The following is a 15017-nucleotide window of genomic DNA, read 5'->3' on the forward strand; positions in this document are numbered from 1 at the left end:
GTTCCACAATAACCAGTCAGAGAGAATTTCAAGAATTCTAGCAGTGCTTTACCACCACACCTATCTACTTCACTAGACCTTCCTTCCTTCCTTCCTTCCTTCCTTCCTTCCTTCCTTCCTTCCTCCCTCCCCCCCCCCCCCATCTATCGACATACATGCAAAACACATACACACATGCAAGACCACCTCCATATCAATCAATGTCCTCTCTAGGAATTAGAAGGATTGCTTTCACCCTGAAACCAAGGCTGTGTTCAAACAGAGCTGGAATTGAGGTAAAGATGAATTATTTTGCAAAAGAGGATTACGTCATAAAAACTTCATGATGCTTGGGATAAACTTGAACCCAGGTTCTTCCCTGATATAATTTGTCCTTCTCTCTTGCTGCCAATGAGTTCTATATTATCTGGGCAGAGCTAAGGGGGATGGGGGAGAGAGCTTTTAATGTGTCCCTCACTATCATGTTTGATGGTGAATCATTTCTTCCCTGTTGGCCTTCCAATTGAGTGTGTAAATACAGTAAGGTCTTTGGAGAATTTAGAGATTTTCTAGGGACCTTATATTAACCAGAAAAAGTGTCTGTTTCACCACCAAAATGAGGGGAAGCTCAGGCTAATCCATCACTTCACATGCCCCTCCCTCACAATAACCCCCCAGCACATGGGTAAATCACCTGGGCAGCATGGAAGCCTTCCATATTGAGAAGGAAGAGTTGTACAATGCCTTCCCTCCAGTTGGAGAAGGGGCTTCCACAGGAAGTCCCATTATGTTGTGTGATGGGCAATGGGCCCATCTGTCCTCCAGCTGGAGTGGAAGCATCGTAGGACGCTTCCAAAGGTAAATGTGATGAGTTCGTAGATATGGTTTCTGCAATCTGATTACTGTAATCTATTTTCTGATCACATCTTGTATGACTTAAGCAGCACACAAGTAAAGTCTCATTGTTACTAGGCTTAGAGTTGGCAGATGGCAGTAACATAGCACATTCTTCAGAATGCTGCCCTCTCAATGGACCAGTTGGAATGCCTAAGATGGCCAAAAATTTACAAATAGACAAAGAATTAATTAGGAGTAGAAAGACAAACATTATTTTATCTGAAAAACCTTAGGAGTGGGAGATATGATTTGGCAAGTGGAGGGCAGAAAAGCAAGACAGAAAATAAGACTAGATACTTCAAAATACCATAGAGACAGGCCAAATAAACAAATACAGTGAATATTGCATATTTTGGTCCTTGGCCATGAATTTATACACAGATTCTTTTGAGTTTGAGCTCAGAAAGAATGGGATAACCTTCAACCGATCCTATTCTAGTTGTACTTTATGTTCCTACAACACCAGCTTCCTGTAGAACAGTGGTTCTCAACCTGGGGGTCCCCAGGTGTTTTGGCTTACAGCTCCCAGAAATCCCAGCCAGTTTACCAGCTGTTAGGATTTCTGGAAGTTGAAGGTCAAAACATTTGGGGACCCACAGATTGAGAACCATTGCTCTAGAATCTCTTACTAAGCATGAAGATTAGTAAGAGCAAAATGGAAAGAAAAGGAAGAAAGCAAATAAGCTTGCCCCATCTGCTACAAATCAGCACGTTAGAAAGCCATAATGAAAATCATAACAAAAGGAAAGGCCAATGAAGGAAAAACAATAACCTCCGGATGCATTTTGGAATACATTTTCATGTGTGTGTAGAAGGTTCAAAATGGTTTTGTCTGATTATGCAATAGTTACCCATTGTTGTTGTGTCATTATGTGTATGCATACTGTTTTGAATGCTTTGTTGGCAATTCTTTCCATCTTATTGCTACCTCTGCACCAAATTTTCTATTAAAGAAGTAATGCCCAAGAGCACATCTGCTTGGTGAACTATAGTTCCAAATTTTGTATAAAATGGTTTATTTATTCATTTATTTGGAATCAGTGGCTTATCCTTTCTAATGAAGTCAATACACTAATATGTGACTGAGAGCTCCCAGTGCACCCGATCACATTTTCTTTTAGTGTGAACAGACTACATGAAAACCTGATCATATCCACAGATTGAGGTTCTACTCCTCACCACAGCATTTTCATCTGTGTTTGTGTGCTGGATCCAGCAGCTATTCCAACAATGTTATTGCTAGCTTATCATGTAATTCCCGGATCAACGAGAGTCTATTTATGCTAGGAAGTGCCACAGGGCTCCAACACATCCACAGATTCCAAAACTAGCTCACCAGGGTGGTGATGGTCTATTCTTAGCAAATTGTATTCAACAGCTAATATTTTATTTCATTTTAAATGAAGTTGCCATTATCAGATGTTTTTACCCTTTAAAATTTTGTGTTATGCCTAAATGCATTCTACATGCTACAGGCATTCTTGATAGAATTCCATCTATCTCACAATTTCACATGGTATCATCTGCTTGCCTTATGATCTCAATCAGCTCTGGGTTATATTTATTTCCTCCCTTTTAAAGAATAAGAGTCTGTATTTCTAGCATAATAAACTCCACAAAAGTACTAAATCTCAAAAATCTACATTGAATATGCAAGTTTAAATCTTTTTTTTTAAGAAAAAGTCTTTGCAGTTACAGAAGTGTAATCTATCTATAGGCTTCGTCTGGGGGGAAAGCAAGGATGAAAAAATGTTATTGATTATTTTTTTTGGTTTGTATTTTATTTATTCAAAGGCCAACATTGCTTGCACTAAGTGGCTTCTGCTTGCATCTTGAGTTGAAGAGAAGATATGGCAGGACTCATTTTCTTTTAATTGTACCATTCCTTTAATGTCTACCATTAGTATGAATATGTTTCCCTGGTGGTTATTAAAGATGGATTTATTAGTGACACAGGAACATTTGTGCTTTCATAAGCATCGGTTGGGTCCCCAGTCATGTTTATTTAACCTTCACTCTGTTGGATTGTTTACATGACGGGAACATGAGTTAAATTCCCTTTAAATTTCACAGACTTTCTTATTTATAAAAGCTGAGCTTCTTGTGACCCCTGTATTCATGATGTTTCTTTTACTCCTCTCCCAGCAATGAAAGAACAAAATACCCAGTGTCTTGTTTTAAAAAACTTTTTTTTAGCTGCCCAGGAAGGTGGGTCCTTGAATAATGATGGAAAATGGCAACCAGATGTTTAGAGAACATGCTAGTATTTTTCCTTGCAGCCACTGGTTTCTCCTTCTGTTTTGTAATAATCTGTTTTGTTTTTAATTAAATAACTTGTTAAGCACAGTTTGCATTTTTAAAATGTTTTAGACACATATATGATTGCCATCAAAAAAGTTTTCCATAGCCTTCTCCCTCATGTTCAACATTTCTTTGAGATCGCACCTCCTTCTATTAACCAGTGTGGGTTCTAAGATCTTCCAGGGAGGCCCTTCTGTTGGTCCCACCTCTGTGTCTGCTCAAGTAGGGAGCTTTGAGATGGTAGAACAGAAGCTTTCCGAAGCTCTAGGTGCTCTTACTGTCTATTACAGGGAAAAACAGCTGATCCCCAACCCATCTGAAACACAGACATGTGCCTTTCATCTCAAGAACAGAGAAGCATCCTGAGCTCTGAAGATCACCTGGGAAGGAATCCCACTGGAGCATTGCAGCACATCCAAATACCTGGGAGTCACTCTGGACCGTGCTCTTACCTACAAGAAGCACTGCCTGAACATCAAGCAAAAGGTGGGTGCTAGAAACAATATCATAAGAAAGCTGACTGGCACAACCTGGGGATCACAACCAGATACAGTGAAGACATCTGCCCTTGCACTGTGCTACTCTGCTGCTGAGTATGCATGCCCAGTGTGGAACACATCTCACCACATTAAAACAGTGGATGTGGCTCTTAATGAGACATGCCACATTATCTCGGGGTATCTGCGCCCTATACCACTGAAGAAATTACACTGCTTAGCCGGTATTGCACCACCTGACATCCGCCGGGAAGTAGCAGCCAATAGTGAAAGGACCAAGGCAGAGACATCCCCAGCTTATCCCCTGTTTGGGTATCAGCCAGCATGTCAACGACTTAAATCTAGACATAGTTTTCTAAGATCTACAGAGACACTCGCTGGAATACCTCAGCAAGCGAGAGTCCAAAAGTGGCAGGCTCAAACCCAGAACCTCAACCAATGGCTGATACCAAATGAGAGATTCCCCCCTGGGCACACAGAAGACTGGGTGACTTGGAAGGCGCTGAACAGACTGCGCTCTGGCACCACAAGATGCAGAGCCAACCTTCAGAAATGGGGCTTCAAAGTGGAATCCTCGATGTGCGAGTGTGGAGAGGAGCAAACCACTGACCACCTGCTGCAATGCAACCTGAGCCCTGCCACATGCACAATGGAGGACCTTCTTGCAGCAACACCAGAGGCACTCCAAGTGGCCAGATACTGGTCAAAGGACATTTAATCAACTACCAAACTCACAAATTTTGTATTTTGTCTGTTTGTTTGCTTTGTTCTGTTAGAAATGTAATATAATTGACTGGTTGCCCTGACATGAATAAATAAATAAATACCTCTGTCTCAAGCATGGTTGGTGGGGATGAGAGAAAGGGCCTTCTCGTTGGTGGCCCCCTGGCTCTGGAATATCCTCTTAGGGAGATTAAACTAGTCCCCACTCTTCAAGTTTTCAGAACAAATCGGAAAACATGGCTATTCAAACAGGCCTTCAACCATGTTTGAAACCCTATCTATTATATTTAAGGACTTAGCACTTTACAGGACTGTTATTAACTACAGTTTATTTTTATATCTACAGCTTCTGCTGTGTTTTATTGTTTCTTTTAAGTCAGTAGAGGTTTTATATTATGTTTTTCTATCATTTGTTTATGACCTTAATGCTGTTGTGTTATTTTGCTTATGTACTTTGCTGCATTTGTTAAATAAAACCATACTAAATTCAAAGGCTATATGGAAAAGTACTGTTATGAACAGTACTATTTGCACTATTGAGTGCTTTTGTGAGCCACCCTGAGTCCCTTCAGGGAGATGGTGACGGGATATAAATTAAGTATCATCATCATCATCATCATCATCATCCTATTTTATATATGTACCAGTGTGTGTGTGTGTGTGTCTGTGTGTGTGTGTTGTCTGCTGAATTCTGTCCAGAGCCTGAAATGTCCAGAAAGTTTTATCCCTAAGTTCTTTTGACTGAGTGAATTTCCCCGTAGTACAATCATAAAGAAGTATTTTTATTGCATTTGTTTCAGTGCAACAAAAGATGGAAAGTAAAGGGTCGCTCTGATAGACACTAGCTACAAGCAACTCTTGCTGAGTGATTGTGAATTCCTACAAAATATTCACCACATAAACTCATGTAGTAAAATCTTCTTTGGGTTATGTTACCATATCAAAAGGCATCTTGACAGCTGGGTATTCTAAAAGCAGAAACAAGAAAACAAAGTATTGTAACAACATGTATTCTAGACAACATAATGAGACTTCTGTGAGATATCTTTAGTGAGTAGTTCCACACTGATCCTTTATCCTGAGGCCCATCTGGAGTGGTGAATGCTGAAATGCCACTAGGAGGGTTTAGATTGTCCTCCTCGTTTGGCTTGGTGCAGAGGAGTCCAGATCATCCAGCAGCACCAAACCCAGTTCAGACTGCCGGATGGCCACCCTTACTGTTCTTCTCCCATTCTTGTCGTTGTGGCAGTCAGTGAATACGACATGATTAGTGTGTATTACTCATCACCTGTAACGATGTTGACCAGGGCAGCAGAATGATATGGTCTGGGGAGGAAGAATCAACCTTCCTTTCCACCCCTTCCTTTCTCTGACCACCTTGTTGCTTCAGCTGATATCACTCCAGGCAACAAACAAAGAATATTTGCCATGCCATGCCCAATGATTGCCATTATAAAGAAAATGGGAGTGGGGGGTGGTGGGTGGTAAGTGCTATCTTATGTCTTTAAACTACCTGAGCCCAGGGCATATAGAGTGGCCATGTTCCATCTTAGAATTGGTTTACACGGGCCAAAGTCATAGTCTGCTTTGGATCCTGGGGGAAACTAGTAATAATCCATGCCTTTTAATAGCACAATACATTAACCCAAATCAGCTCTGTGCATCATTTAGCCACCATGAAACTGACTCCCCACCCCTCAGGATAACTGGTCAGCGTAGATGTGCCAGTTGAAGACAAGTGAAGACAGTTGCACTAGGCAACTTGTTTTGTCTACTCTAATCCAACTCTTTTTATACCCTGAATGCTCAACTGTCCATGGATTTAGATTAGTTTTCCTTAGCACTAGTATGCACTCAGTTTGTCTTTTTTTTCTTTCCTTAATGGTCAGGGTGAATAATTGTTTATATATATATATATATATATATATATATATATGGAAGCGTAAAGGATTATCCATGAAATTAATGGGGTTGCCATAAGTCAAAAGGTGACTTGAACATGTATACATGCAAAGGATAATCAATCATGTCCTTATTAAACATGGTTTCCCTCTAGTCTGCATTTTACATTCTTTTCTTATCTGTGTATCTCCTCTGAATCGTCTTCAGGCAAACCATGTCATTCTGGAAAGATTTCAGCCGAAACAGACTGCAGCAAAAGATCTAATCCTTGCCAAAGTCAGTTAAAAATAAACCAAGTAAGGTAGTAAGTGAAGTCAGTAACAGTGTCTTGAGTAACTGCAACTCAGAGTGGCAGCTGTGTTGTTTTACAAAGTAGTTGCTTTATGGATACTTTAGTTTGTGACCCATTGCAATTTTGTAGTCTTTTTTGTTCATACCAAAAGGGCCAGCTTTGCTTCATCCTTGGCAACTACGTAGCACTGTTGTGCAAGGAATGATGCAGGGAATGTAGACTACTATTTGAACCCTTTGATATGCATAACATATACACACATGTGGTTGTTCAGGAAGGCTGACTTGCGATTGTTTACTCTGTCTACAAGAATATGAAAAGACAAAAATCCAATGATTATATACACAGAAACAAGAGAAACTTCAGTATATGTGGAAATAGCTAGAAATTTCAGAAGACTGACCTATTGAATTGCTTTCTATACAATGTATCCTGTAATATCATGGTGACTTCATAATATGTTGACATGTCAGTTGGAATACCAGTTTGTAATACAGTCAGGCTTCACATTGACTAGGGTTAGGGGCACAAGACTCCCATAAAATGAATAAATAACCATGAATAACAAAATTGCTTTTTTGCAAATCTAAGAGAATACCACTCAAAGAATATCTGGGACTTCCAGCACTTTCCACTGGAAGTTGACTAGAATTGCACTGGAGAACATGGATAAGTATTTTCTCTAGAAATCTTTGGGTCCTCCAGCATAGGTGAATGAACTTGACTGTAAAGTCACACTAGATAGCCTAAAGAATTCTAGAGATAACATTTTAATAAAATCCATCAATAATCAAATCTGCAAAAGTGAAAACCTCAAATATGGAGGTACAACTTATCACTATAACATGCTAATAGACTATTTTGCTTTTACTTTGGACTACTTTCTTTATTTGCAAGCCAGCATGATGCTGCAGTTTGAGTTTTGGACTGGAACTGTGGGAGACCAGGATTTTAATCCCATCTCAACCATGGATAGTTTTTGGGTGACCTTGGCTAAGTCACATGCTCAGCCTCAGACAAAGGCAAGAGCAAACCTCACAACCTCTGAGGATGCCTGCCAAAGATGCAGGCAAAACGTCAGGAGAGAATGCTTCTAGAACATGGCCATACAGGCAGAAAAACCTACAACAACCCAGTGATTCTGGCCATAAAAGCCTTCAACAATACAAGAGCAAAACTCTTCTGAACAAATTCTGCCAAGAAACCCCAGTGATAGGATCACCATAAGTGAGAAAGGACTTCAATATACCCTACAACAACATCATCAAGTTTATTTCTTTATAAGCCTTCTGACTTGCATCATATGATCCTATCCATCCAACCTCATCAATCTCAATATCACAGAAATTTCCATGGAAGAGTTTTAAAGAAACACGATAGTCTTCCTTCCTGTCTCATTCCGTGGATGAAGATAGAACACAGTAGCAGCTTTATTCATAGTCAAGATCATTTGTTCATACAACGAAGTACTATCTATTCTAATTGGCAATAGATCTCAGAGATCTCAAGTATACCTCTTTCACAATATTAGCTACTTGAACCTGGATCCTTCAGCACTGACAGTAGAAAATCTGCTATTGATCTGTGGTCATCAGACTGTTCTTCATCCCACAAATGGTTCAAATAAGCAAGTAGCTCCTAAAACTAGATTATCAATCACTACATGTGGCATTTACATAGGAATGTGTTTGTTTGTTTTCAAAACTAAGAAGAGTTTATATACCAGTTACAGCTTAGGGCCTCAGGTGGTGAAAGGCTCAAAAAACTTCAGTCTGATCAGATAATCTAAGCTTCTGCATAGAAGAAATGTTGCAGTTTCTTTCATCCATGTTTTCAAACTGTTCTATAGGTCCAGAGCCAGATTTTTAAAAAGAAAAACCTGAAGAGGGAAACAAAAACCAGACAGGCCTCTGAAATTGAAACAAAATTGGGAAAGTACTGGATAAGGCTGCTAAACTATATCAGACAAGAAGAAGTGATTCTTGTCTGCTTACCTTGCCATTTTCAGCCCATATGTTTCAATATATGCTATTTTAATTTTTTAAGTAGTGCCTCCAAGGAGTATATTTTTATAAATTAAAACATCTCTACTTTAAAAAATATGTTACAATGCAACATAATCTATGTGCCTTCAAAAATAAATGCAAACCTAGCATGAAAATGTTAGACAAAAATGATTTCCCATCTGTTTTAGAGGAGATCATCAGTTCAGTATGTAAGCAAATTAAATTTATGTGAAAAGTTTATTCTTAAATCTGGGAACATCAAGAACTACAAAACACCTTGAACACATGGAATAGAATTAACAATAGGTTTTCCCCATTAAAATGACATCTGTTTGATGTTTACTACAAAGTTCCATATAGGAAAGTTGCAGGTACATCTGGATATTGACAGGAAACACTTAGAAGTAAATCTTTTGTTACTGCTGGAGAAAAATGTAAGGAATTACTGTTCCTGATCTCAAAACATGAATTATATAAAATGCAGTAGTGGCTTACATAATTCACCAGTGTATTTGGTAGAAATTCTTCACTAAACTGTGGATCATGAATACCTTCATTTAATAAAATAGTTTTAGCAACTCCACTGGTTGCCTATTAATGACTGGCTTTAGCCTATAAAGCCTTAAATGGATCCCCATATCAAAACTACATTCTTAATGTCTGGCAAGAATGCTAAGATAACACACCAAATGGCCCTTTTTCTTCATAAAGCTACACAGCTGAGAACTGCATATTTGGAGGCGATTGGGGTAAACTGTAGGGGTGATGCAGATATTTGAACTGGATTAGGATTGTGTAATAGCTAGTCTATTTTAACCTTTGTTTTAACCTTCATTTTAAACTTTTGTGGTGTGAAATTTTACCTTGGCATTTTAATGATGATATTTTGAATTACTCGTAACTTTTAACTTAATCAAGTTCTAATGTATGTTAGTTCACTATTACAGGAGTCTTAGGATAGTGATTAGTATCTATTTGTGTAGTTTTTCATTTTGTCTTTACTGTTGATATGGTCAGTGGACTAATCAATAAACTTCGTTGACATACAAATGTGTAGAGTTGACTGTAGGATGTAGGAACTCTAGATTTTGATATAATTTAACTCTTAAACCAGCAGATTTACAAACTCAGAATTTAAAATATTTAAAATATGACAATATAATCGTGTTACAGTTAGGAAATACATTGCTCATTTTTTCTGCAGGCTAAACTGCTGTGCTGTAGAAAAATCTTTCCCATCAGAAAGTCAACAGTTCAATCCCAGGCCAGGGTGAGTACCCGCCATTAGCCCCAGCTAAGCTGTCCACCTAGCAGGCCAAAGGCAGAAATGCGAGTAGATAAAATAGGTACCACTTTTTGCAGGGAGATAATAAAGGTACCCTTAAGGACATCAATTGGAGGAAAGCTCCTAAGCATGAAAATGGAGCTACAGCACCCCCCACCCTCCCCACCATGGCAAGAGTTGAGTACAGCCTTCAAGATGCCGGAAATAAGATGGGGGAAAAACTGCCTTTACCTCTGATTATGTTGTCTGTTCTTGTTAATTGTATAATCGTCATTGAATGTTGCCATATATGTGTTCTGTAAGCCACTCTGAATTCCCTTCGAGGTGAGAAGGGTGGGGTATAAATACTGTAAATAAATACATATTCTCACCTGGATTGGGGATTTCATATCTGCTCTGTTTCGAATCTTCAAGGACTGTAACTTCATATTGGTGTTGTGCAAGGATATGTTGATATAATTGTAAGTCTTGTTTACTACTGGACGGGAGGATGTAAAGTATTCCTGTTCTTGTCTGGCTTCTAAAATATTTAAAAATGGCATCCTCAGTCTAAAAGAAGAAACAAGAAGAGAGATTCATGTGTTACATAAGAAAATGTAGACATCAGATTTTATGAGACAGAATATAATATTCATTTCCCCCGTAGAATGGTTTCAGATAGCTATACACCTCAAATAATATAATTAGCTACAAAAAATCACATAATGAAATGTGCCATACTCGATCTGACCCAAAGTTTATCAGTCCAGAATTCTGTTCCAACCAGGACATAAGAGAAATAATATTGTCTAACTTCTATTACTCAGTAGCGAATATGACTGGCATGCCACCCTGACACTGAATTTAATATTTAGCCATCATAGCTATCAGTAATTAATGTCCTTCCATGTATATATCTGTTGAATCCTTTTTTAAACTTGAGCAAGTTCGTGGCCATCACTGTCTCTTAATAGCAAATCCCACGGTGTCTCGATGCATTGCATGAAGATATATTTCCTTTTAATTGTTGTCCTATATTGCCAATCAACTAGTGGATGATCAGAATTGCAATATTATATTATCATTCAACTTCAATGGATATTAGCATTCAATTTTAGTGCTGCTGTATTATAAGAGAAGGAGAAAATTTTCTATTTATCCACTTTAGTATACTTTCCTTTTTACTGAGAAAGATCATCCAAAATTGTTACCTTCCCACCTAAGCAGTTTCTTTGATCATCAGTTATGCATTCTGGTTCTCCTTTTGCTTCATTTTTTCCAATTATAGAATATCCATTTTAGGTGTGGTGACTAAGGACCTCATCACATTGGAAAGCAGCAGGGGCAGCTCAACCCATTACTCAAAGTAAGCATTTGCAGTATAGTTGATTTTGCCCAGGGGCGCTCTTGATGCACTCTTGGGGGGAAATAGACCTTGACATATGCGAGTTGTAGTTACTGGGATGTATAGTTCACCTAAAATCAAAGAGCATTCTGAACTCCACCAATGATGGAATTGAACCAAATATAGCACACAGAACTCCCATGATGAACAGAAAATATATATCAATGATTGGTTGGGGGTGGGTGGGTGCCAAAATACTGTACTGTTTGCTTACCATTGAACATTACCTAGGGCCACCTCTGGAAAGCAGGGTAAGTGGGGAAAAGCAGAAGGAACCAATTTAATTTGTTCTTGACTGTCTTTCCCAGTCTTCTGGGATGGCCGGCCATACCACGTCCTTTACTTTGCTTTCCCACATTTTCCTCATTTTATTGAGTCAGGAGTTGGGTAGCACCCGTCTCTTTAAAACACGATCTTCTCCCTGTTTTAACATGCTGGCAACATGGATTCCCATGGGCAGAGAATGGAAATGGCCGTGCGTCATGGGATGGCCTCTATGGAATTCTATTTTGCCAGTGCATTCAAATGGAAAGAAGACTGCAAGGGATGAAGTTATAGAACTGTACACAGTTTCCAGATTGGTTACACTACAGGCTTTAATAAGATCAGTATGATTTGGCAGTTTTATTTCAAGTCTTTTTCTAATTATGTCCAAAATCAGTTTTGGTTTCTAAAAAACAGCAGCTGCACACAGGGTCAGCCTTTTCATAAGTGTTGGCATCTATCACACAAAAAAAATTAATTGGAAAATAGAAAGGTGACCAGTCCGGTCTTCATATTTGCTAAATATATTCCTGGACCGCTAACCGGAAGCAACTTGAAAACAAGCAATTACAAGCCTTGACATAAGTGCTGGCTAAAAGGAGAAAGGCAGATGTTTTAGTGTAAACGAGTTGTCATTCAAAAGGGCTCCAATTGTTTATGGGCCTGGTAGCCAGCTATAAACTGACACCCACAGCATGTAAAGGAAGTAGCTTTATGTTACACTTGGCTCAAATGTAGGATTCCTTGCAGAAGGGAGACACATCACAGTGTCTAGTCTGATGAATGAGCCATGCCTCTCTGTTTTAAGACAGAACATGTATCTTCCTGAGCTACAATCAATAGCATTGACAGCTGTTAAAATAATTCATCCACATTTCATCAAATATGTTGAACTAATGCATAAACCAAGAATATCTATGTTGTGTTCATAAGCAAAAGTAACAGGAGTAAATAGGAAATGATGAGCTCATGGGAGTTACGTTACAGTCTTGTAATTCATCCTCTCCCTGTCCTTGGCATATTTATAACCCATTTGTCCTGTAGTGAGAAATTAAATGCCATTTTACCTCCAAACACACCCCTTATTCTATAGCTTAATCCTCTGTTCTGCTTCTATCTTTTGCCACCTTTATTCAATTAATTTTGAGCCTACTAAAACCTAACGCTTTCCATTTCAGGCTTCTTCTACACATGCAATGTGCTGGATTTGAAATCTGGTAAGGAAATTCAGTTTAGAAACAAGGAGAGCAGAGACAAGGATTTGTTTGCATTCAGATTTCTAGGGAAAATGCCAATAGTCAGCTTTCCACATCCACAGATTCTAAATCCATGGATCCCACCTGCCACAGCTCAAAAATATTTTTAAATAATTTCAAAAAACAAACCCTTTTAATCAATTTTTTAAAGGACAATATTTTATTATGCCATTATATGTCAGGGGACATTCACAGATTTTGGTATCCACAATAAAGATGGGGGTCGTGAAACTAAACCAAGGAAAATTGTAGGATTTGGTAACTTGGTTGTTTCAGTATTCTTGGTATTCTGGTTTACTAGAAAGTACATTTTGAGTAGGGTTGCCGGATCTCAGCACCTGGTTCCAAGTCTTCCATTTTTGTGGAATATCTTCCAGGAGAATTCGGAGTGCAAATCTCCAGCTCAGTTAATACAGCCTCAGCTTGCTACAATTTGTTGTTGCAATTTAAAGCTGGATATACACTGCCATATAAAATCCAGATTATCTGCTTTGAACTGGATTATATGGCAGTGTAGACTCATATAATCCAGTTCAAAGCAGATAATCTGGGTAGATCCAGCCTAAAAAAATATTCAGAAAGTCTATGTATTTGCTTACAGCCTTGTCCCTCATGCAGCCAGAGTTACCATGGATCGTCACAGATTGTGCCTGTCTCAGAGGCACCCATCCAGGGGGCATAGGCACTTGTCAGTCCACGTACCCACATCATCCTGGCTTCTCCTCACCTTATCACATGGGGGGATGTGTCCACTAGCCAGCTTGCCCCATTGAGGGCAATGCAACACAAGAAACTTCCCATGTTGCTGCTGGTGGCTTTTTTTTTTTTTGGTGGTGTCTCAGGTTCCACATAGTTTTGCCAGAGAGCTGCCCTGGAAATACTTCTGTGGTGTGTGGTGGGAATTGGTGAATTTTGTAGCAAAGCTGCTGTGGAAATGGAGTCACTACCGAAACCTGCCCTGTGTGAAGAGGTCCTTAGCTAGTTTCTCTGTTCATAGACATCAGAAGAGCTGCAAGACCGAGAACAAGCCAGGAGAGTCAAGGCAAAGATCCACTCAGAGGAAAAGTGTTCTTGCCATACATCAAGGGAACCACTGACCGCATTGGGAAGCTGATGAGGAAACACAACATACAAACTATCTACAGACCCACCAAGAAAATCCAACAAATGCTACGTTCAGCAAAGGACAAGAGGGATCCTCTCACTTTTCCAGAAGTCTACCGTATAACATGCAGCTGTGGACAAGTCTACATAGGGACCACCAAACGCAGCACCCAAAAACGAATAAAGGAACATGAAAGGTACTACAGACTACTTCAACCAGAGAAATCAGCCATAGCAGAGCACCTGATGAACCAACCTGGACACAGCATATTATTTGAGAACACAGAAATGCTGGACCACTCTAACAACCACCATGTCAGACTACACAGAGAAGCCACTGAAATCCATAACCATGTGAACAATTTCAACAGAAAGGAGGAAACCATGAAAATGAACAAAATCTGGCTACCAGTATTAAAAACTCTAAAATTACAACAGCAAAACAACAGAGAGGAAACAATCAGGGATAGCTAATCACCTCTCAACAAAAGATTCCCCCAGGCACTGCCAGGCCATCAAATGCTAATCAAGGTGGTCAGTTGAAACATTCATACCTAGCTCCAACAGACAAGAGTCCTTTGTCCCACCCTGGTCATTCCACAGATATATAAACCCAATTTTCCTAGTTCCAACAGACCTCACAACCTCTGAGGATGCTTGCCATAGATGCAGGCGAAACATCAGGAGAGAATGTCTCTAGAATATGGCCATACAGCCCAAAAAAACCTACAACAACCCAGTTTCTCTTTTGCCTCAGTTGTTGTGCCAGGTCTCACAATTCATTATTAGTCTACCTTTTGCTGAAAGTAAGCAGACTAGATTAAATTGCTTCACCCATCTTTCCAAGTAAGAGAAAAAGATTACAGGAATCCCCATTTTACTTTATCTAGGAACAGATTCTTTAGCTAAAATGTTTCTTTAATTTAGAAATTGGAAAATGTGTGTGATTGTATTACGAGTTCTAAGCAAAGCTGTTGGCTTTAAATGCCTGTCTCTTAATAGCCTTACCATCCCTAAGTAGGGTTTCTCCTGGAAATCATAAAACCTGGAATAATTGTGAACCAGCAACCGTAATTTTTAGCCAATTTTTTCATTTAATAGGATTTAGCAACCAGACCTCTGTACCA

The 15017-nt window shown here is 39.2% G+C and overlaps 1 protein-coding gene across 6 annotated transcripts in view; it reads right to left on the reverse strand.

Annotated features, from left to right (window-relative positions):
* Positions 1-15017, reverse strand: part of CPED1 (cadherin like and PC-esterase domain containing 1) — a 130632-nt gene that overhangs the window by 99324 nt on the left and 16291 nt on the right. For 5 of the 6 annotated variants that reach the window (XR_009631603.2, XM_060777716.2, XM_060777718.2 and 2 more), the window contains exon 3: positions 10254-10431. Coding sequence is in view for 4 of the 6 variants with exons in the window: in XM_060777716.2 (XP_060633699.2) it covers positions 10254-10431 (178 nt within the window). In the remaining 2 variants the exon portion in view is untranslated. Of the gene's footprint in view, positions 1-10253; positions 10432-15017 lie in introns of those variants that run through there. The other variant, XM_060777719.2, reaches the window with a different exon arrangement.

The sequence above is a fragment of the Anolis sagrei genome, chromosome 5 (genome assembly GCF_037176765.1).
Source record: "Anolis sagrei isolate rAnoSag1 chromosome 5, rAnoSag1.mat, whole genome shotgun sequence".
Classification (NCBI taxonomy): Eukaryota; Metazoa; Chordata; class Lepidosauria; order Squamata; family Dactyloidae; genus Anolis; species Anolis sagrei.